The sequence below is a fragment of the Seriola dumerili genome, unplaced genomic scaffold (assembly GCF_002260705.1).
Source record: "Seriola dumerili isolate Sdu_G_001 unplaced genomic scaffold, Sdu_1.0 BDQW01000291.1, whole genome shotgun sequence".
Lineage (NCBI taxonomy): Eukaryota > Metazoa > Chordata > Actinopteri > Carangiformes > Carangidae > Seriola > Seriola dumerili.
This window is the reverse complement of record NW_019174546.1, coordinates 7,376,204-7,401,060: the sequence shown is the minus strand read 5'-3', so window position 1 is coordinate 7,401,060 and position 24,857 is coordinate 7,376,204. Positions and strand designations below refer to the sequence as shown.

General features: G+C 41.0%; 1 protein-coding gene across 1 annotated transcript in view; it reads right to left on the bottom strand.

The window, feature by feature from the left end:
• cdh2 (cadherin 2) overlaps window positions 1–24,857 on the bottom strand; it is a 60,677-nt gene that overhangs the window by 7,702 nt on the left and 28,118 nt on the right. The window contains exons 3-14 of the mRNA XM_022757900.1: window positions 15,383–15,603; window positions 11,035–11,202; window positions 9,570–9,725; window positions 8,101–8,245; window positions 7,573–7,745; window positions 6,042–6,179; window positions 5,379–5,564; window positions 4,541–4,794; window positions 3,645–3,787; window positions 2,287–2,520; window positions 1,096–1,329; window positions 726–865 (exon numbers count right to left, since the gene is read on the bottom strand). Of these exons, the coding sequence (XP_022613621.1) occupies window positions 726–865; window positions 1,096–1,329; window positions 2,287–2,520; window positions 3,645–3,787; window positions 4,541–4,794; window positions 5,379–5,564; window positions 6,042–6,179; window positions 7,573–7,745; window positions 8,101–8,245; window positions 9,570–9,725; window positions 11,035–11,202; window positions 15,383–15,603 (2,192 nt within the window). The remainder of the gene's footprint in view (window positions 1–725; window positions 866–1,095; window positions 1,330–2,286; window positions 2,521–3,644; window positions 3,788–4,540; window positions 4,795–5,378; window positions 5,565–6,041; window positions 6,180–7,572; window positions 7,746–8,100; window positions 8,246–9,569; window positions 9,726–11,034; window positions 11,203–15,382; window positions 15,604–24,857) is intronic.

Here is a 24,857-nt window from a genome sequence, read left to right as displayed (position 1 = left end):
ACACTAGAAAGAATGCATTCTAAGTATGCAGTATGTATGCTTGCAGAAAAAGACTAGGTGGTCCTCTTTGTCCTTATGCTGCCTCAGTTATACACAAACTGCTACTGTGCTGTGTAGATGTGACCTGAATGTTCCCCCCTGACAAAGACCACACACTCCGTCACATGTCACCCTTTCAAAGAAATGTCACTCTCTACTGAGCTACTGCATGTAGGTAAAATGCGCTAAAGTAAACCTTAAAAGATCCCGAAAACCTGGTTTCAGATCTGAAGTATTTGTCCATTAATGTAAACATTCATGTCTAAATGAGTGATACTAAAAGTGTAACTTCAGGCAGAAAGGTATTATCTATCACCAATTTAACATTCAAAAAGTCATCTTATCTGCTGCAACAGGACTGTGGGAGTTTGATCTGTGGCAAGAAAAAAGCAAACACCCACACAACCGTAGTCAGATTCTGATTTACATGTGGCTAAATCCTGACTGGTGATCTGAGTGTGTGTGACATCACCCTGTGAACCAATGAGACAGGACACAGACAAAGAAGCAGAGACCGAAATCTTTCATTTGGAAAATCAAAACTGTTCTTAATTTGGCAACTGTTGATGTAGGGTACGCTAACAGGAAGAAGCTGACTGTGAAAATATGTTTTCAGAGCCTTTAAAATAACTCAAAGAATTTTTAAAAGGAGTCTACACTTTGTGTGTTTAACACGTGATTCTTACCTGATCCTCCTCTCCTCCACCTTCCTCATCATACTTGAGAATGTTGTCTCTCACGTCATCTTCGGGATCAATGAGGAGCTGCTTGGCTTGACGCTCCTTGTCACGGCGCTTCATCCACACAACAAACAGCAGCACGAGAACTGACAGACAGACAGAGAGAGAGAGAGGGATCTCATATTACAAAACATAATAACTTACATATTTTCGTACAGATGTAATCGGATCCGATGTTTTAGAGCTTGGATAGGGGCCCTGATCTTTTTGGTAATCCTACAGTAATCTAGTAGTATCTCAGATAATGTTTAGCCGTCTTTATAATCCCTGTGTGTGTATGTGATGTGCTGATTGAGAGAGGCACTGAGACACTCACTGAGGAGGATGATGATGCAGAGGAGGATGGATATGATGGCCCCCGTGCCCAGACCGGCGGCTATGATGTGCTGCTGGTCAGTGCAGTCCCCGTTGATGTCACACTGGCACACTTTAATCCGCAGGTAGGAGGTGTTGGACATGGGCAGGTTGCCTGAGTCCGTGATTATGATGGGGATCTCATAGATACCACTTTCAAGGAAGCCAATCTTCAGGCTCACCTGAGCGTAGTCACCTGAGAGACGGAGAGGAAGAAAGACAAAAAAAAAGAGTGGGTGACTGATCTATGATGGCTCCTTTTCAGAGGACATAAATATGAAGTACTGAGAGATTGTGCAAGTTAATGTGATTAAATATAAAATAACATCATGTTTCTTTAGCAGATAATTCTTTCAGAGGGGATTAAACCAAAACTCTGAATAGTCGTTTGTATAGACCATGTTCACAGTACGATTACACACTTATTACCACAAATATGCAGCATAAATTCATACCTGGAAGTTGCATCAGCATATCTAATCCAAAACATGGTCAGGATTTAGATTTGGAGCTTATAAATCTACTGAATACCTTTTGATAATGCTGCTTAGGCTAAATTCCTAGCTGCGATAATCCAAATGCCATTATCCTATTAAGATATATTCACTGCATTTCAGCTCACACTATCTAATAGCGAAAATACAACAAATGAGTTCTTCCACTCATGTATTTTTGTTTGAAATTACCATAAACAATTAATGACAGTTTGGTGAGGTTAATATAATATTATACTGTGGATCCCAGCTCTACCTGACCCTTCTGCAGTGTGCTATTTACACAAAATTTTAACTGTTGCTAACAGGGATCACAGATCAAAGTCTCAAGCTTTAATTACTGAACAACAGACATATATGTGTATATATATGTGTGTGTGTGTGTGTGTGTGTATATATATATATATATACATACATACATTGACCTAGATATTTTACAGTTTTCTTTCTGATTATTAAATGCCACTGATTGAAAAAGGCTGAAAATGGTCACTTTCTCTCCTTTCACTTTCCAGTAATGAATATAAATGAAGGCCAGCTCCAAAAAGATGAATCAATGTCCTTGACAGGTTATCTCAGGCATTTCGCAGCCCAGGGTTTTGCTCATATGTACAGTATAAGTAGCCTGATATGATTCTAATTAGCCTTATTTGTCTTACCACTGATTCTTGTGATGGTCCAGTTTCTCCGAACATCAGAGGGCCTGTGGGCTAACTCAAAGGCAAATGGCCCCGCGTTCGGGTTCAGGTCTCCATCGAGTGCAGTGATGTTGATGGCATTTGGTTCTGGCTTTTCACATATCTCCGCCTCCTGAGGGAACACCCTGGGAGCGTTGTCGTTGATATCTAGCAGGTAGATCTGGAGAGTACCTGTGCCACTTGCTGGAGGTACACCTGCATGGACCATAAAATGACTCACATACTTAGCACATACATATTTATGAGAAAAGATTTTTTCTTAAATTTCCATATGGTTAGCAATATATATAGTATTGAAATTCCAGCCCTCATTTTGCACTCAATATGCATTTGATGGAGGAAAGTGAAGTATGAAGTTTATTTTTTGGGCCTCATGCTATAAAGACACTCTAAACAGCTATTTACTCTAGTGGGAGAAGACCCATCCAAACTGCATACTGATCTGAGAATCTAATCTCAAGTGAGGAGGTAGACAGAAAGAGGGAGATATCAGAACATTTGGCTAAAGTGTGTGTGTGTGTGTGTGTGTGTGTGTGTGTGTGTGTGTGTGTGTGTGTGTGGGTGTGTGTGTGTGTGTGTGTGTGTGTGTGTGTGTGTGCCTGAAGAACGTCTTCCTGACGAAGGACACGGGATGGGAATACTAAAGCAGACAAACAGAGCCCACTGTCGCTTCTCTCAGGCTCCTCTATGTATTCACTCAGCTAAGAGGCTTTTTTACCATTCAGGCCACGCTCAAAGGAGCTAGTCATCCAATCCTGACCCATTAATGCTGAGAAACCTCTTTATTGGTAGAGTTTTTAAGCCTATTGGCCTAAGCTATGCTCCGGAGAACAGGGTAAACCTGAACAGAGGTAAATCCCACCAGTGCAGGGAAGAGGTGAATATATCCCCATGCTGGATGGTTCTGGGATTGCTAGCACATTAACCTTCAACTACGATGGTCAGCGTTCCAGACGGGCCAAGCGCATGGTTGACCTTCAAGCATGGAGGATATCATTGTGGCTGTAAGTGATGTAGTTTTTTTTTTGAAGAAATACAGTGCGTTTGTGCACTGGCTTCAGGTGAAAAACATCACAGTGGTAGTCAAAGTGATGCTGGGTGGAAGATTGACCTTTGAGAGCGAGGCTACATTAGACATGTGCTAGACTTCCTTTCGAAAAGGCGGCATTATCTCCTCCTGAATGCTCTAACAATAATGGCCTAGAATAGAGTGCTTGTGTAACAGCCTGGCTAAAACACCTAGACCATGTAACCAGTGCATCACAGAACCTCAACAAGGTATTTTTGGCAACTGTAGTATCACTTCAATGGTTACTAACCACTGTCAGAAGCCAGGAATGTTGCGTTGTACAAACTGTTCTTCACAAAAGGTGACTCTCGGTCCAAAATGGCAATTGTTGAGATACGGCCGGTGTTGGGGTCAATCCTCAGCCAGTTGGCTGGATCTGAGAGTTTGGAGTATCTGAGGGAAGGAACAATAGAGGTTTAAAGACTCACTTCATCCATTTTAAGCTGAATTTCCTGTGGGGAGTTATCTGGAAGTTCTTTTTAAAAGTAGTGATAAAGTTGAAAAAGGTTCAATTTTTTTTCTGCAGAAGGAACTCTAGTTGATGAATTTGGTCTCTATTACCAGTTTGGCATCTCTTTCTTCTACACATGCTTTTTTTTTTTAATTTGTTGACACAGAATAAATATTTTAGATGTCATACATTTTACATAATTATTCTAACTTTTGAGAACAGCCTGTCAGGGGAGACCAAACTGGTTTGTTGTTATCAGTAGCTCAAACTAATTTGTGGGACAAATTATTTCTAATGGCTGTTTTCAGGTAGATAAACTCATCAACGGCCAAACAGCTGTGCAGCAAGACATCTGATGATGAAAAGGAAAAAAAATTCTTGTTCACCAAGAATCAGATGGAGACATGCTGGCTGCTTAGGGTTATTTCAGAAGGAATGATGGAGAAAACAGCAGTGTACAGTTCTCTTAATCCATCCTGTCATTCTACTGTCACATATAGGGCATTACATAATCAATAATTAACCATTGTTCTTATCACTTTTGTAAAAAAACAAAAACAAAAAAAAAACGTAATTTAAACATCTGTGCCATATTTTTAAGTGGGAAGGCATTGGACCCGATTCATCTTAAGATGTGTAATGTTTCAAGCACAGCTTTCTCAGTATTATTATTTTTTCGTTTTACTGTAAAGTACCTGATAGTTTGCTGCATGAAGCGATCAGGGTCCTGTGCAGTGAAGGTAGTCAGAGTTGACTCAGGCATCATTCCCTCTTCCAGTTTAATGAGTTTGGGGTTGGGCTCAAAGTAGGGGCTCTCGTTGACATCTATCACTCTGATGGAGACTGTGGCAGTGGACTGACGAGGAGAGTGGATGCCTCTGGCCAGGGGGATCTCATTCTTCGCCTCCACTGTCAGCACATATGTCCTACTGATTTCATAGTCAATAGGCTGGAAAACAGTAAAAGAGAGAATAGAGAGAGAAAATCAAAATCAAAATGCAAGATAAATGATATCACATAACATTTTTGGTTATGTGAAACTGGTGAGAGAGCTATGCAAAGAATGAAGGCTTTTTCTTCCTCTTGGCTAAAAAGCTGTTATTGTGAAAGCTCACTGTAGATAGTGAGATGAGATAAGGAGACTGTGTCCTTTTGTGGCCAGTTCAAGGATACACAACAGCAAGAGAGCTGCTGTAAGAGGTGTGCAACCAACCAATTTCATCTGGAATGTGTTCTGAATTTTAAAATTTTGTTCTAAGTTTTAATAATGTATTATGAATTTGAATCGACACAAAATTCAAGATGAGAATTTGCTAGTAGCTCTTACGCTATACTAAGCATGACATCTTCACTTTTATCAAATTCAATGTAATTAAAATAAATTCTGAAATGTTATAGATATACTGATAGAATATCCAAACTGACAAAAAATAATGCAGAGCCAACCACCCCCAGACATCTCAGTATAGCATACACAGTATAATTTACTATTCATCTCTGAGGGAAAGGGCGGAGCTTGAAGAGGGGACTTACCTTGACGACCGTGACCAGGCCCTCGTTAGTGGTTGGATCAGTGGGCACAGAGAACCTGCCAGTGGGGTCGCCCCCGGTGATTTTGTAGACAGCATTCCAGGCTGGCGTGTTGGGCTGGTCCTTGTCAGTCACCGTCAGGTTGGCCACAATGACATTCACACGGTTTTCAGGCACCTCGCCGAAAAACTGCATGAATAAACCATGAACGTACAGAACAGCGAGCTGTTAGTGATACTGCTGTGGCAGCAGAAAACACACCGGGCCTTGCCTTACACAGCACAGCAGGACCAATCTCGGGTAAATAGACATCTAAGGTAACTTATCATGTCGTCATGGTCATCTCATTCCCTGCTCTCCCCTGATAGCACAACAGTGGCATTACAAATTTCAGTGATTCGCAAGCACGGTAAGTGCCTCCTTCACTTGGGCAGACATCCCCGTAGCAGTATGTGTCAACATTTGGAGGGGGATATAACACTTTGCACATGGCTGGCTTCTTGTGTATCTGTATGACTTCGGAAATGCTGGGCAAGCAGAACTAGGTAAGTGAGCAGAACTGATGGTTCAGTGCATATATCTACATTGGGGTGACATGAGGGTCCTTGAGATGCTTCCCTCTCACTAAGATTACTGTGTTGCCTTAGATATGAGTTTGTTCCTTACCGTCTCAGCAGTAAACTCCGGTGGATTGTCATTAATGTCAGTGACTCTGATGACAGCAGTGGCTGTGTTGGAGAGGCCGTACATGGGGTTGCCTTCCATGTCAGTGGCCTGGATGATCAGTGTGTACTGGGGCACTTTCTGGAGGGGGAGGGAAGAGTAACAATAACAGGATGAAGACATAATTTTTTGTATGGCAATGATGTAGCAATTTTAACAGTGAAGTGAGATGTGTTGTTATTTTGAACTACATTATGTTGAGCATTTGATAATATATAATCCCCCTGTCAAGTATGCAAATGAGGATAGGCAAAAGATTAGAAACACTGTTGTATATAATTCAGTTCATTACAAAACTACCACAAATTACAGCCTCAAAAATGACCTCACGGTTGAATCAACACCTCTCTTGACTCAGTGTCAGCAAAAAGTGAGCATTATAAGCTCCATGAAGATTTATTTCTGGGCTATTGTATTGGATTATGATACACTTTACAAGTCTCTCTAATAAGCTGGTTTCTCAATGTGCATGAGTATTAATGTTTTCAACTAAAATGAAACAAATCTGAATTGGATAGCTTCTTAATTATGATGGCTAATGGTGGCTTTTTATATAAATCTGATTATTCCCTATGGGGGGATGTGAGTTTGCGAGTGGATGTGTGAAACTTACACCTCTGCTATGTACACCATCATGAAGCTAACAAATGACTCTTTTCACATTAAAAGCCACTCAGGTGACGGCCCAGTTGCTAGGTAATGAGAGTCGGGCAAATTACTTTCATGGTGGCAACTGGCAGACATAAAACGGCGGCCCCAGGGCGGAAGTGATTGAGCAGCCACCTAGCCAGATTGCCCTCGCTAGAATTGCACCAACTGGCTCCAGCTTTCTATACTATTTTATTTATTTTCTCAAACAGCCATGCGATCCAATTAAATTAGAGAGTGGTAGCATTTACAGCACAGGAAATAGAGAGAAAGAAAATGCAAGTAAAGCCCCTGCTTTAGACAAAAAAAAAACACAGAAGGCGAGAATGAGGGAAGGGAAACATTTAGCTGCTCAGTGATGCACGCTGCATCCTTGTAAGAGTAAATAAGTGTGAAAGAGCCAAGTCCATTTCTACTTCTCATTTAGCTGATAATCAGCAAAATTCACTTTGGCTCATTAGCTCTCAGACAGTCTGGATATTAGCAAAGATATTCAAGCTGTGTTTTGTCATCATATAAAAAATGTACAACCCATTTATGTAAACATGGAAAATGGATATGTTGATCTACATCTACAACAAGCTGCAAATGCAGAACGAAAATGAGTTAATATAATGGATGGCCTTGCTAATGAAGGTTTCACTTAAATGCTGACTATTTTATAATAAGTCTACGTTCATAAACACTAAATAGGGAAGAGAATGGCAAACACATTAAAGTGTATGAAATCAAGAAAGGGAAAGCTATCCCATAAACAGATGTAGGAGAAGGTAAAGCGAAAGAGTGAAGAAATGAAGGGCAACAAAAAAACAAAAGTGTCAGTCACCTCTCTGTCCAGGCCTGCTGCCACCGTGATGATGCCTCCTGTTTTATTGTTGATGGTGAACATATTGGAGGTCGGACTCTCTGGATTCTGAGACAGGATCTTGTAACGCAGCATCCCATTAGCAGTTTTGGGGTCATCTTTGTCAATGGACGTTACTGTCATAACAAATGTTCCTACAGGATAGAAAGACAGAGACAAGATAGAAATACATGTTATGTGTCCATTTATTTCTTTTCTTTTTGTGCCTATCAAAAGACAGTAGAAGTTGAGCGAACAGTGCTATTTGATCAGTGTTAGAATTGTAGTTTTGTAATATAGACATCTAATGTTCTTTCTGGTGATCTTAAAAGTCCACTGATCGCTTTAATACAGCAGAAGCAAAGTTAACAAAGTGGCCACCCCAGGAATGCTATCAATGCCCTTTGATCTGCTAACACTATGGCATCATGTGGAAGTGGAGGCTCAGACTACAGCCAATCGTTTGCTCATACAGTGCGGTGCTGCGCACGGCTTTATGTGGTATATTACCTGGCTTGGAACCCTCTGGGACACTGCCGTTCCAGATCTGATGGGTGAACTCGGGTCTGTTGTCGTTCATGTCGATTACATTGATCACAATGTCAATAGGGTTTTCTACCTGGTTGCCATTCAGGTCCACTGCATGAGCTCTCAGCTGGAGGAAAACACAAACACATCTGGACTGTACAACTGTTCAAGCGAAGACTGTTATCAACTGTGCAAACAATATGTTGGGAGAAACCACTTACTGAATATCACCCATTAAACTGCTGTGATAATTAACCCCGCAAACCATAATTAAAATCTTTCAATGCATGTAGAAGCGCAGAGGTTCAGGAAAGCCTCTTTATTTCAAAGTGGTGTGACCAAGTGAGGAATTCTCTCTTTGTAAAGAAGAAGTTTTTCCCTCTACTAGCTCTATCACGTGCAGGGAAAAAGACAAACAGAGATTAGATTTAGTCTGATACCTGCCAGAGTTGACAACAACACAAGCATTCTAGCTGCATTTTTATAGTTGTTTCTTGAAACACATACACTCAGTGCAGTTGCCTAACACTGGTTCAGCATAGGTTCAGTTGTGTTTTACGAAAACAAATCCGATCGGCTGAATCTTTTTGCACCTCGAGTACATGTTTTTCCTACAGACACTAAACTGCAGGTTTGGTGCGTGACACAGGACTCGTGCTCTAGAGTAAATATAAGCAATGTGGTATATATTGAAAAATCTACAGGCTCTTCACAATATACATCATATGCCTGTGCATGTTTACCTTATAGTGTAGTTCAAGTGCATATTAATCAATGAATCTATGTTACAGTATTGATTGCCTACAGCAAAATTAATTGCCAAACTCACATATCAGTAGCACACTCAATACTGATCTGCTCCTGTGTTGCTCTCCAGTTTACAGTTCACATACAGTTCACTTAAACTGAACCAGTTAGGAAATCTATGAAGCTTTTTTGTTGAGTCTTTTGTGACTTTCAAATATAACGCAAGTAGACTCCTTTAGATGAATATGTTCCATTGTTTTACTTGCTTGATGTGTTTGTGTTAAAGCACATGAAAATATACGATTAAAAATGCAGCTATGTAATTTAAAGACCATAGCAATATCATGGAAGAACCACTAATGAATAAAGCAGCTTTACAAGGAGCTGAGGTTCTCGTAATGTATTTAACACACACACACACACCCACCCAATTCATTCATCACATCACTCGTCAAACATCACGTTAAATCCCTTAAATTCTCAGACGGATAAGTCAGATTTCCTGGGAGACCCCAGTCTTTATTGAGTCTGAGGAGGCAGTTTAGGCTACACATGACCCTTGAGCACATGCCAACTGGCAGGAATGTACAGCACCACCAGACAGAACACATTTCTCTTGATGAAGTAGGCTGAAAAAACCATTTGCAAATAATAGAGATCATTACCAAGGGTTTTTTTAGTACGAGCCATTGTGTCAAACTTACATGGAAGCTGGGGATGTGCTCTCGATCCAGGGGCTTGTTCACTGATAACTCTCCAGAGATCGGGTCGATGATGAAGATGCCAGTGGGAGGCTGGTCAGCGCCAGGGCCTGTCACACTGTATCTGAGGGACCGGTTTTTGTCATGGTCCGACCGAATCTGTGGATGTTGAGATTTGTTAATGAATGCTCCCCAACAATGTTAACTAGGACCTGAAACATACCAGATTTTTGAGGCTCATACAAATATTAGAGAGGTAAAGAAAAATCTGAAAACAAAGGAATGTGTTTTAGATCCCTTAAATTTGACGATAAACTGCAGTAAACTAGTACTGGTCACTATACTGGCTCAATTGGCTAATTTATCTAATATTCACAATAACAGAATGCATCAAAGTTATAGCTACAACTTAATTACATTATGAATCTTTATTTTCTGACAATTATTTATTGTTTATAATTTTCTAGAAATTTCGTTGGATTGCATAGAGATGTCTTTAGATTTTTAGAAGTATTCAATTATATCAACAATAAACAGAAAAGCAGATCCGACTTCTGAGAAGCTATACCCAGCAAATCTTTATTATTCAGTTATTTATTAAAATTACCAATAACGTCCTTTAGATTGACTCATTTAACGACTTGTCATTTCAGCACTGGTTTAAAAATAGGGTGCTGTGTAAGTAAAAGAGTGCATATAAAGAGTGTGTGTGTCTGTGTAGTATTGAAGTTCTGTCTTGGCTGCGCTGTCTATCCTGTTTGCCCTGTAAGCCGAGACCCTCTGTGCCTACACCCCAGATCCATGCTGAGCAAACAAAGTATTTCCTCATCCTGATATCATCCACTAAAGTCCAGAAACATCCCTTCTAATATGGCCGGATTAAATATAATACACACAAATGGCATGTACAGGACTTAACATTCAGTAAGGAAGTCAACTTAATTTGCTGAAAAGGGATCTATTTCTTCTTAGTATTGCTTCTTTAAGTATTGCTTGTCCTCTGTTAGCTACCCACACCCAGCCCCAACCAAAGAATTGTTGCAAATGAACTGGGCCGTGCGTGTCCTTGAGCCATGATAAAAGGACTATAATATCTTAACAGGCAACTGAGGAACAATTGTGCTGGTGAGCACTTCAGATTTCTCTCTGCTTATAAATAATACCATGTTACATTGGTACCGACTGCCCCCTGAAAGAAAAGATAAATAATACAGTGTAAAAAAGAGCCCCGACCTTTAGCAAAGTGCTGTAAATATAAGCATTTTGTTGAAGGCATAAGACTCATGTCTGTGACCCTCTGAGTGGGAGCTCGGGGCAACAGGGGCCTACAAGGTTGTCAAATCAAGCAAAAAGCATTTTCTTTGGAGTTGTGAGAGTGGTGTGTGTGCGTGTGTGCGTGTGTGTGTGTGTGTGTGTGTGTGCGCACATGTGTGTGTGCATGTGCGTGTGCTTGGGTGAGCTACGTTACCCGGACAAGCTCTTGCGGGAATGGGCCTCGTGAGTTTTCTGGGACATTGATTGGGGGGATGACCCAGTCTCTCTTCATGCGTTTGAGTTGGCTGTCTGTGTTTCGTGACGGAAACACTATTTCCTTCAAATCCTTGGACATGACTGGAGGGACGGCAACTTCCTGGACCTGTGAAAAGGAAATGATTTAGTTCAAGAGCTGGGTGGTGATCACATCTATGCTGTAAAATTTGAGTATGTACATTTTTAGCCACGCTAGCAACATGGCACTATGGATGGCAATGTTAGTTGGTCCACCTAAGACCATCTGATGGATGGCCATGAAATGTAATGCAAACATTCGTGGTTTCTAGATAATTATTCCTACTGACTTTGCTGATCCACTGACTTCACGTGGCTGGATTTGTCATGTAATTTGTGTTGAGTGCCAGGTTGTAAATGTTAGCATGTTAACGTGCTGAACCAAGATGGTAAACATGTTAAACATTATACCTGCTAAACAGCAGAATGTTATCATTATCACTGTAAGCATGTTGGCATGCTGACATGAGCATTTTGCTCAAATCACTGTATAAGTACAGCCTCACAGAGCTGCTAGCGTAGCTGTAGAGTCATCATGTTTACCCTGTGGGAATGAAGGCCTTAATCCTGATCATGTAATTTCTGTGATCAACAGCACAACACCTTATTGCAATGGTAGACTGACCAATGACCCTTCCCTTTTTGTTACACAAAATTAAATTGATGTGGTGATAAAAGCAAACATGCTGCCATTTTCTGCAAAACCTAATAAGCTCTTCCAAATGTAATACCTACTCTAAATGTCTGTTCAATCAAACAATCCATTCTTTCACAACTTTCTTTCTTGCTTAAAATATCCACAGTGCAACATGTGATGATATGCTTTGAAACACTTTGGTGTGGCTACTGCGGCAGCCGCACAGCACCAGCGCTGGTTTGCTTTAAATGTCAGACCTCTTCTTATGTGCTGATAAAATGCACCCACACAGACAGACCAGCTTCCATAATGGATCTGCCATCCTCCCTCGGCTGTAATGAATGAGATTTGAAACAAAGGAGGATGGTACCTGCAAGCCAGACACTAAACACACAGATGGCTCAAATTGCCTATGTTGCTCCAGAGACTGAGAAGACTGAAGTAGTGCCAGAGAAAGTTAAAATAACCTTGAACAAAACACGGCGGGAAGGAAAACAGAAAAACAATATGTAAAATCCGTCAATGTCAGTGAATGATAGCTGGGATTTCAATGGAACTGTCACGTCCCTTGAAGTATCTTCCTTACTATTGCCTGTAATTATTTGAATGTTGATTGGTTATGAGGTACTCAAGGCCAGGAAACTACTACAAAATGTTCTGTGCAAACACAGAAATTAATTACCACTTTGCCACCTTGTATCGTGACCCATATCCCACGTTCCCCCTCCTCTAACATCTGGGGAGCTGTCGGAGAGCTTCCACTAATCATGTTTGAAATCCGATTATACTGCTTTCACACATTGGAAATGCAGAGAGGCAAGCGGACAGATAACGAAGGGGCATGCTTCAGAAATATCTATTACCCTATTAAAATGGGTGCGAGTGAGAGCAGTAATTATTTGCAACCTGCATCTGGAATGATGAATGGCATGGTGGGTTTGTCCAGCCCAACGCACATCTATCTCTGGTGCGCTGGAGGTCTGCACCCATCCACACTATCAGAACCCCCTCCATCTTCTGACTATTAGTCTACTTCAGAGTCCAGGAGAGTGTTAGGCTGAGTGTCGGCCTGAGTGTGTGTGAGAGTGTGGAAAGGATTACGCATGTGTGTATTTGCCCTTTTAGAAAAATTGCCTCTTTCAGATTCTGAAACATTTTCCACTCACGGACTGCGGTGGAGCTGAGGTGCTGATAGAGGTGATGATAGTGGACGAGGACACTCTCATGTTAATGAGGATATTGTTTGGCTGCCATTGATTAAAATGTTTCCCCAAGGCTGCAGCATTCATAGCACTAATAAAAAAATTTAATCGCTTATGTGATTAAGAGATGCATGATGATTCATGACAATAATTGTGCTGGGGGGAAGATAAGCACCCAGGACCTCATAAATGTGCAAGATACAGGAAAGTCAATCCCTGATTTCATTACGGACAAATCAGGACAAATTCAACAACTCTCAACAGATACAGATCAGACACTGATGATACAGTTGATAATTTGTTTACACATGTAGAATCCATGTGAGATTCTCACTTTTACTTAACATCTAAGGAAACCTGTAGAAAGTCTTGTTTACCTGTTAGGGACACATATGTATTTGCCTTTGACCAACCGACAACGGTGACTAATGGTATCATTAAAATCACATACCTGCAGGAGCCCCTATAGTAATGACTGTCACTGGCTAACGATGGTGTTTTGAAAAGCCATGAAATCATTACCGGCTGCAAGTTTAATTTCGGCCCAGCAGACCACTGCACCCGTAGCACTGACAGTAACCACACATAACTGTCGGCATTAACTTTTAATCTGCACCCACATAAAATATGATGCCCATCTTTCCTGAGATTATCTGCTGCACCACACATTTAGAAATGGCCACTTGTGGCCATTTGTTTAAGTGTATTACAGGGATTAAAACGAAAAGCACATTGGTCTTTGTAAAACAAACACAATTACTGCATTTGGGGGTGTTCATTAAGACACCAGACGGCTAATGATTTAAGATCTTACCGCAGTTATTATAAACACATGCACATTAAGTCTCACTTATAACCCTAGAGAATGGGTCAGGATAGGGAGCAGCACACCCAGTTGAGAATAGCTTGTGTGTGTCTGTGTCTGTGTGTGTTTAGCGTCACTGTGTAGCATCCTGTAAGTTTAAAGCAACAGATATTATCTAATTGAGCAGGATCACATAATCCACTGGCACTGAAGTTAAAACCTCAGCAATAACACAGCCTTTAGAGCTTCTTTTCATTTCCTGGTTACAAGGCAGACGGATAGGACATGTGCAGTGCTTTTTTTGTGCACTTCCTCTGATCCTTGGCCAACCACAATGTTGACATATGAGCACACGGTCATCCTAACTAATTGCAGATGACTGCACAACGCGTCCAACAGAACGGTTAGAGCGGCACTCTACAGCTCAGACAGATGCTTCCCGTCAAAGTACTGAAAGAGGTGCGGTGCGTCCCTTTTTGGATGATAAGGCAATAACCTCACAATCACAAGGCATGTTCACTGAAATCAACTTTATGAGGAGCTATTTTGCATCTGCTCTTGATACCCACTGACCGTGTTGAGTATATGTTTGTGCCCCTAGTAAATTGACACATTAAGTTTTAATGAGCAAGCATCCACCCAGTCTCTTGGAACACCTGCTACAATTTAGGCTTGGTGCACACAAGAGAATTTTCAAATCTTAACCAATTTTAATAATGTGGGAGACCACAGACATGACAACACATTTAACCAATTTGTATTAATATTTTAATTGTAAGAATGCACACACACCAGACAACCAGACACCAGACCACACACTTGGTGTATATACTAAATGATTTCACAGAGGTAATTTCAGGGGCTTGAGGTCTCACCGAAACAAAACAAACATGGAGGTGTACCGTGGTCATCAGCTGGTTCAATTTGTTTGTGCTATGGTTTGCACCAAAAAATCTGCATGGCTTATATATTTTGTAGCAGGAGCTGGAGGTGAGTTGGAAATAAAGTGTTGTTAGTCTCAAATGAGGCTAGTGCAAGCTAACTATATTGTTATTTGTACACAGGTCAAGGGGAAAGGGAAACCTGTGGTCATTAGAAATGTAGTCATTTTCATACATTCTCTGACGTTCCAGACGCCGTTCCATATTAATATTACTGTGCTCTGGGCTTGTATGAAGTTACAGGCAATTGCTGGGTAGAATAATATATTATGTAGTGATGTTTCCCAATCAGCTTGCTCATTGGCTATTGCAGGTTTCTGCTAAATATTCCATCTCTGTTCTTTCAGGCTACAGGAAATCAAGTCAGTAACATTAAGATTATGTCTGTAAACTCCTCACACTACAGGATCGTTTGGGCAGATAACTGGTTCAGACCAGCCTGGAATTGGGAACGCCCTAAAGTTGGGAGGGGTGAATGAGACCCAAAATCTGCCCAATTATCCTCTAGTGTAGAGCCAGCATTCGGGAACTAGTCATCTGTGAATGTGCTGTGTGTCTAATAAGCGTATGTTATTTGATACGAGGGAAGTATTGATCATTCCACCTTTCTATGGCAGTAACATCAGTCAGACAATCGACAAAACAAGTCAGAAATGTTATAGTAGTGTTTGAGGTGTAGTCACCTGCTGGCTGGATTGAGTGGAGGGCATCAGCCTGACTTGGGTCACCCATTGCTGCAGCGTGGTGGAGTCACTGGCCTTGATCAGCAACGGTGACACAGGGAGTGTAGAGTGCTGAAGACTCCTGGCAGCATAAACTACTCCGTCGGCCTCTATCCGGAAGTCAGAGGGATTACTGCATTCAAACCGCACCAGACCACCTCGGCCACAGTCAAGAAACCTCACTGCAAGAGACAGACACAGATGGATTCAAGTTAAAAATTACCAGTGAGAGAGAAACCTAGGGAGAAAAAAAAAACTTAGATACATAGACAAAGGGGTTGGAAGACAGACAGACAGCCCGCCAGACAGAGAGACAGACAGAAGGTCCACAAAGGTTTTCTGATTCTCTTTCTCGCTCATACATTATTCACTTCAAGCTGTGCCCCAAAGGTATTGCTGAAAACAGGTGCAGTGGAGGAGAGTCAGAGGGAGAGAAAACTAAAGAAAAAAAGGAAGTGTTCCCCTTAAGGGCTATTAAGAAGAGTCCAAAAACCCTAAACAATACATTTAAAACCTGATGTGTATATTAGACTCTCTAAATGCCCCTGTGTTTGGATTTTAGAAAATATATACAGTACGTATAAAGATGTTAAATTCGGCTAGATAAGTCTTATTTTATTTCCAGCTAAGGCCATTGCATGCCAGCTTTGTCCCCCATGACGTACAGGGATGGCTTCCACGGATGACTACCTATCCTCAGCACCTCGAGAGACAGAAGTAAGTGCATGTGATGTTTATTTCATCGGCATGTTCACACAGAAAACACACCGAAACTCATGCACACATACAGATACTGCAGACAGGCTGCTCATGGGGGCTTGAGTCCCACAGGTGCCTCAGTGGCAGTGGTACAACATTGGTTCATGTTACAAGTGAGTGACAGTACAGCACAACCTACGTAACTCAAACATGTACACACACACAAACATAGTTCAACACCTAAGAGCCTAGCTGTGTGATCCTTTTGTGTGGATATGTTTCCCTGGCAGGCCCACCTCATGTTTATAGCACACGAAACAGCATAAAGGGAAAGATAAAAATTCCTCCCGGCCTCAGAGATCACAACGTTACCATATATTGTTTGTGTGGAGGCTCTGCTGGTGCCGCTTTGAATTATTAAAGCAGATGTGGAATTACTTAACAAAAGCCTTGAAGAAGGGTGCCTAATCTTCCTTTGTGCTGCTACCTTGGGGACCCACTGATGTCTTCAGAGTATCATCTGCAGTCTGAGTGCATAGAGTTCCTCTGGGCTTGGGGAGAGGATGCAGTAGATCAGCTTGGGGTCTAAAGGAAGTCATACATTTACCCCAAGGCCTAATTTAATATTATCGCCCACACACTTGCAATCAATTCTCCCAAAGTGCACCACAACCTACAACTAATAAATCTCTCAAATGATGACAGGGGTGAATTTGACACTTTTCTTATAACAGCCAACAGGGCAAGTGGTTTCAGACCCTTGGTTTCAGCACTGACAAAGATGAACCTGAGCAAATAAAGGTACAATGGCTGAATGCAAGACACCAGCAAGAAAGGGATGGTGAATCTTACTCTAAAAAAAAAAAAAACTATTATAGAATAGTGAATTTAAGAAAAGAGTGGCAAAAACCAAATACCACAGCAAGCATCCTATACAAACTAGCATGTTTTTGAAGGTTAGAAGAAGAATGCACGTAAAAGACAGAAAGAGAGGGGGAGAGAGAGAAAAAAAATGAGGTCGCCTAAGGAAAGTTCGGAAATTGGCATGCAGTGTATTCACAATGTATTCACCCTGATGAATGAAAATGCAATCTTACTCTACTTTATCAAAACCCAAACAGGGAGAACAAATTTCTGCAAGGACCATGTGCTGCATTCCATTACAGCCTGCTAAAAGATTTAAACACTGACAAAAGAAGAAAGCAGCACTGCAATCTGGACTTTTTTTACCTGAAGAATTGCTATTCATCTAAATATTGCCTACAAGGTGAAGTAGCATTGCCGGAGAGACAGCGGTTTCAATAATGAAGATAGAAGATGACAATATCTTTCTTCTACATTGGAATACATTTGATATTGACCTTCTCCTTCCTGGATGCTCTTGTTCAATTACTATTGACCAATTAGTTTTTTTTTCTCTTTGAGCCTGGCAAAGCTGACATCAGATAGATGACTTTCTCTTTCTGAAGGTTTTGCCTCAAAGCCAGCCACCTGTAAACTCAAAGCCTTCAGGCAATCAACCTAGCCAGCCCAAGTCAGCAGATACTCAGACAGAGGTGGAATACAGAGCAAGGGACTGTCAAAATAACTCACAGTACAGCAGAAGAAAAGTCCATAGATTTAAGCTTCATTGTTGCTGGTGGGCAAAGTCTCACTCACGCTATTTCTGACTCAGATGCTCGGATTAAGAATACCATACAGTGTTACCCAGCAAATGTAGGTAGGGCTGAAACAATCAGTAGATGACTCAATTGAAAGAAATGGTTCCAGCTTCTCAAATACCAAGATTTGCTGCAAGATTTTGTCTTTTAAATCATTGTAAATTTCTGTAGTATTCAGTGTCGGTTGGTCAAAACAAACAATTAAAAGACATCAGTTTTGACTCAAGGAAATTGTAATGAATTATATACTGAAAATAAACACTGAGTGATTATTTAAATTAGCTGCAGTTGAAATATATGTTGCCGGCAGGAATGAGCTTGGGTTGCAGTAATGATTAAAAGGAACTGTCTGATGCTTATATCTACGTCTGCATTCTTCCAGCTGTACTACTTTGGCCTGTTCCTCCTCCCTCATTGTATTTAGGGCATTCCAGTTAGCATTTTGTCAATACGTAGTAACTGGACACCAGTAATGTAACACTTGCTGCCAAATTTTGGATTCACACATATTGCCTTTCTGCACCTCGAAGCTGCAGCCCATGTGTTTTCATTTTCTGTCCTGCTGGCATTTTTGACTTTACATTTTTTGTGAGTGTGTGTGCTGGGGTACTTGACAGCAGTGTTCCCCATGTGGGTTATTTTAGCCTAAGCCGCTCTTTAACATTGTCTGAAATTTAGCCATCAGGACACCTCTGGGAGACCCTTCAACAGTCAGCCCCCACGGCAATCGCAACAAAAACTCCCAGCAGGCACGACCATTTCCAATGATAATGAATAGGAATGTCCAGCATGTGCCTATTCATTTATCAGACAGACTCTGGTGGCTTACAAAACCACAAAAATGTCTAGTGTGGCTTGGCTTTAAACCTGGCTGCTTCAACTTATCTATATCTAGATGTATTGGCTCCCCAAGGTTTATGGCTAGAAGAGATCTTGGCTGCCACGCCCTATCAGACATGTCGTCATGGGCACAACGATAAAGGCCTTTGGTTTGGACAGAAATGCCGATGCAGCAGAGGGGAATTGGGGGTTGGGGTTAAAAAAAAAAAAAAAAAGAAGGGGAGAGAGGGAGAGGGAGAAACAAGCCTGTCAGCAGAAAGGCCTGTCCAACTAATGCCCTGCACCGGGGCCCAAAATTATCTCCGACTCAATGATCCTATTCACGGCTTAGATGCCCCCCCTCACTGACAAGCAACACAAAAACCTCGGCTAACCTCTCCGTAGTGCCAGAGTGCCTCGCTATTGTCTGCTTCATCACGTGATAACTCTAACTCAGACAGACACAAATAGTTAGAGAGAGAGATAGGGAGAGGCAGAGAGAGATACATTTAATTTGGAACATGGAATGTCGACTCTGACTGCACAGACGAAAAGAAAATGTTCCACAATCTAGGCTTTTACGCCTGCCTGCCAAATACAGTGGCTGCAAATGAGCAGGCTGAAAGTCCCTCTAAATGTGACAAGACAGAAACCTCTCATGTGAGATCATCCCAATATACCATCATTCATTTCTGAGAAGTGAGGTCACTGACAGTTGAGAAATACTCAGCATAGGTGTTTCATCAGTAGCCGCAGATAAATGCAGACCCAGGCAAATACCCCAGTGGTAACCCCCCCACCCCCCACCCCCAACCCTGGCAAACGATACAACACCCCTGACAAAATGCATTATTCACAAATGAATGTGACCAGGTTTAGTACAGTGGCCTGCACTGACGATGAGACAATGCAATATGAAGCGGAGGCTCCAACTGAATGTGCTGTGTGAGACATCCATGCCAGCACCACTGTTTATAAGATCCTGTTAAGCCCCAGTGGAGCTCGCACTCTGGTACCTCAATTCAAACTGCTGTGATATGAAATTCTAATCCCATCCCAAACTGGGGAGAATACGCTAAATTAAGGTCAATGGCGTACAGACTTGGTGCCCAACCACAAAAATATCCTTCACAGCATATTCTAATTGCCCAATTATTGCACAAACTGCTAAAAGCACTATACACTAATGTTTTTAAAATAAGATGACTGCTTGCTATGTGTAATTGTGCATGCATGTTTTTTTCTTTCAACTGAATTTTTTTTTCTGATGCTATTATTATGAATGCCTACTCACAGCTTCAAGGCTGGTAAGTAAACAAACGCCATTATACAACTTATTAAATCCTATTCTTCAATTATAGCCATTTCCATGCAGATGCTTAAAATGTAAGGCTATTTTTCTATGTAAATCTTCCAGTGGAAAATGACAATCAATAAATTCATTTCCATTTTATTACAAATATATACACTATGCACATTTAAACTGATGATCTAAAACTACATTTAATTGTGGCAGGAATTATGTCAATAAATCTGGGGTTGTGAAAACATCATCAGGTCTTTTTTAATAAAAACAACCAGCACTGGTAGAGGGGCAATCTTGGTATTTGAGGAATGTTCCACTACTTGTCTGAATCAAGACATTTCTAAATGTCCACTTATTCACAGAACCTGAGATGCAGAGATGAGATTGAGGTATATTTCTGTTTTTAGAAAATCGGTTATTCTTCAGAGAAAGTAAACTGTTTTTAGCTGAAGCTTGGATCTGGGAATGATGATACTCCCTTTCACCAGACTAAAGCCCTTGAAGGCATTTTACTAATGCACTGCACTTCAAACGCGCAAAGCATTCCATGCATTTATAGCTGCTCCTAAAATATGTAAGGGATTTGCATGAAAAAAACATGCAATGTTTGTACTCTGTTCAGTGTCTCTAGCAATTAAGAAAACTAAAGAGGAATTGCATCAGAGCATAAACACGTTTAACAAGCAGCTGGCTCATTTTCCTAGCTTGATTGCAGTGACCATTCCCCTAGCACTTGCTTTGTGTAGTTTATGCATATTGTTTGAGCTATTTTTCCTTCCAAAGACTGCTGCCTCAATTATAGAATTATGAAGAGCCCCTCTAAAAACGTATTGATACCACCTTCCCTTATCACACATACCCACATTGGTACACACACTGAGAAACATAAGCACCATGGATGTCTAAGCGGCTAGAGCCATATGAGCTTACTCAATCTCAAACACAGAGACTTTTAAGCTGCCTTGATCTAGCTAACTGGCCCTTAGGAGAGAGAAACTATTTTCTTTCATTTTGATGTGTTTTTTCTTTTCTTTTAACACTTGCATTTATACCACATTAGCACATGGTCATTCGCTCTCCCAGGGTACAGCAACCCCCTTTGACAACTACTGTATTCAAACGACAATTACAAGGTAAGCAGACTCCCCACCAGGCCAAGAGTCACCTCCATTTCCTTTAGAGTGTCAAAGCTTCTCCCTGTTACTGTTGAGCACAAAAGGTTCTATGTTGTGTCTCAGCAACGATTAGCCTCAAGGAAGCTACCATCACCCTCTCCACTGGCTGTCCCATGCCGACACATCAACTTCATGCTTTGTAGATACCTGCTGGGTTCTTAGCAAAAGCTAACTGAACGCAACCGACCGCTGTGATCTTCATAAACTGACATTCAGTAAGAGCCTCTTATTCCAGTGGCAAAACAGGTTTCTCTGCAAAGAAAAAAAATGCATGATGACAGCTCGGCTCTTTTGAATAAGTAATATTTGGCCTTTGAAAATTCGCAATCTCAATGGCTTAGTAGTGAAGGGGGAGCACAGGGGGACATCACAATTATTCTTGGGCCTTTGTTGGGTAAATGAAATGATTCTGTGTTTTCCAGTACAATGACAGCCAAGCATTGTGTGGATTACTGTGTCACTGGAGCCAAGAGCTGATAAGGCTAAGCTACATCCTTCTGCAGTTATCAGCACATAGCTACTGGGACTTTGTTCTGTGAGTTATTGAGACGAGCGGCTTGATACAGAGGTTTAAGTGGGGTATTAAACTGACCACATTACCAGGATGTCAAACACGCTTGCTCTTTATGATGTCTTTCAGCAAAGCTCTGTGACCCCCTGCAAATGCTTACAGGTGGAGCTCATTATGAAAAGCCTTCCATTAATATACTGGTAAATGAAACGACTAAAATCAGAAATGCTTTACAGATTCAAGGTAGAAAAAAGAAAAAAAAAAACGCTCAGCAGTCCTTTCTCCTTGAAGTTTAAAGGACAATAATTGATGCTTTTTCCAGAAGTAAACTCAAAATTACTGTAGACTATGATGGGGCTCAGTGTTAGGTAAATGTGACCATAATTATACAAACACAGCCTCCTGTCTCTAAATCTTGAAGCCTACAGTCTACAACGCCCAGCTGGCAGAACCTCTCAGATGTAAATCAGAGTTATATGAAATGAGGTGTTGAACTTCCTGCCCATAACAGATATTCTTTGACCTCACTGTGTCCTCTCATAGAAGGCCACAGGGTTTTAATTGCTCTAAATACCCTTATTCACCTTAGAACTGCTGGCATTGGTCACTTTGTTCACTCTACAAATGCCTTAATGATTAATGGGGGGAAGTAGCGAGGGATGGAGATGAAGAACAAAAGCAGGTAAGAATTAAATAAAGCAGTGAGGTTGGAGGCCAAAGGCAGGTCGAGACACTGGGATGCCTTTTAGAAGATTGTGAATAATAAGCCATTTAAGGTGTCCACATGCATCACTTTTTGTTGTTTCTGTATTACTAGGTCATTCTCTGACCGCACACCACAGTAATACACATTTTAGTAAATGCTCCACTGCACCATGCATCCATCTTTGCTGTGCCATGGTGCTGTTACGGAGCTACTGCGTCTCAGGCACTTTCAGCTGGACACAAAGTAAACTCATGTCTGAGGCTCTGGTTGGGTGAGAAATAACCATAAATATTAAACACCAGATATTGATCGCTTTCAATTTTTATGCATTTTATTGCGATGGAAACAAAGACACAAAGAGCTGAAGTATTACGCACAATCAGATTCACCCAGAAACCTGGATTCATTTTTAAATAAGAAAACCACATCCATTTCATCACTTTTACACATTTGTAAGTCAAACGGTGGCCTATAGTATATACATGCAGTTAACGACTATTTTGAATTAGATGAAAGAGCTGATGGTATAGGGGATTTAAATTTCTTAAATATATTTTGGGTTACAGACAATACAAGTATAAAAGTATTGTAGCCAATGGCTACATCAGCTGATTACTGGGAGCCCCAGTGCCCCCGGTTGCAAGCTGAGCTGATATTTTCTGAAGAGGCTGATCACGAGGGCTGTGCACTAAAACTGCCTCAGTGAAACCTGTAATGTGACATTATTAGGTCCTTTTGATCTCAAAAGCACAGACTCAAAGCTATTTAGTTCTTCCCCTTGATCATTTCTGTCAAAATGCCATCATAAAAATCAAAGAGACAAAGAAGGAGGCAGTGACCAGTGATGAGGTAACCTCTGCTGGCATGTTCACTGAGTCCTGTAAGACTTTTTAATCACACCAGCAGAGCGGTTCCTGTCTCTGATTTGTTGCTAAGAGAAGAAACAGAAATATATCTCTCTGGCCAGAGCTGTACCAGCCATTGTTCCACAGAGACAGAGCTTTTAGTGGAAAAGCAGAATAGGTGACTTGTGCAATGATGTCAATGTCTCATTCGGCTTTCACCGAGTGGAAAACTAATAGTGTTAAAATCATGCATAGTTAGGCTGTGCTCTCCAGCTCCACTGTCTCCGGCTGTAGTAAATATTATCCGTCAAACACTGCCCGCCAATGCTATGGCTCAGCATTGGCACTGTATCTCTCCTGTTTTAACTGAGTCAGAAGTGCATGTTTATGGAAATTATATCAACAATCACTTAAGGTTGGTGTGCAACAAGATACTCACTTACTGAGAATGAGAACAGAACTGTTATCACTGCTGAACTACTGGCGTCTGTGTGGTTGAAGATGGCTGGTGCCAGACAGAAATACTCCAACACCAGTTGGACCACCATCACCACCCTCTTCTAAAACATTGCATGCTTTAGTAGTGTGTGGAAACATATTGCATTGATCAGATCCCGACCACTGACATATTTATCATTCATGCAGTGAAGGAGTAAAACGGAAGATTGCATTCAGCCACATTTTGGCATACAAATTAATTATTATGCTACAGGAATGCATGGGATGACACTCAATAGACAAATAGTCAGTCATAAATACACTGCAGCTTTCCAAATATAAAATTCCACATTGGACATGTTCCAACACATTTAAAAGACATTAAATGGGAGACAACAAACCACACAGTTCATTAAAACTTTTGATTTGCACTGGACAAAGGTTGTGCAAATTAATGTTCAAGTAGACAAAGCCATTTCCCGGGAGATTGACCACCAAGGATGCAATTTGTACGTTATCAATTTTGATGAAATTAGCATGGTTGTATATTAGGATGTGATTAAATTCTGACAAATTGTCTAACCTCTTGTGTCACTGCTTGACATGGAGTTCGTTTAATGCTGGACTGAAGCAGATCCAGCCACCGTATATAATAATAACCACCATGCGTGACGGTGGTAGGCGCCTATATGCGACACACCCCATCCATAGCTGTGCAGCACATACTAATTCTACAGTCTTCAATGTTCTCTGTTTAGTAATAAATGTAGCCATCTTGATGGCCTCGCCACATTTAAAACACATTTTCATTACATGGTGCTGAATAAGCCACAAGAATGGCCAGTCAGAACAAACACAAAGGCAAGAACATTATGTGGTAGTCAAGGAAAAAAACTGAATAAGATGAATAAAAGTCCAAGTTACATGCACCACTTCTGTCTGTTTAGTGAGTCATATTCACACATTCACAAGTGACTGGTAGTCAAGGCAGCCTATTGCAGTGGGTGTAAAAAAAAAACATCCTGTATATTAGAAAAATATTAGAAGTGCACTGCAAAATAGGAAGTCAGTTTTATTTCTATGTTTAGAGGCACAGCACACATGACACACACACAAAGGACGTTTGGATTTTTTTTTTCTTTGTTAATTCTTCCTCCTTTTAGTTTTGCCTTGGTGTCTTTACGTTGTTCTTGATTGATATCCTCCTGTTGATCCCCATTCTTCTACTTGTTAAGGTAGATTGTTTATGATTCTTGTGAGAACATGATGACTTCAG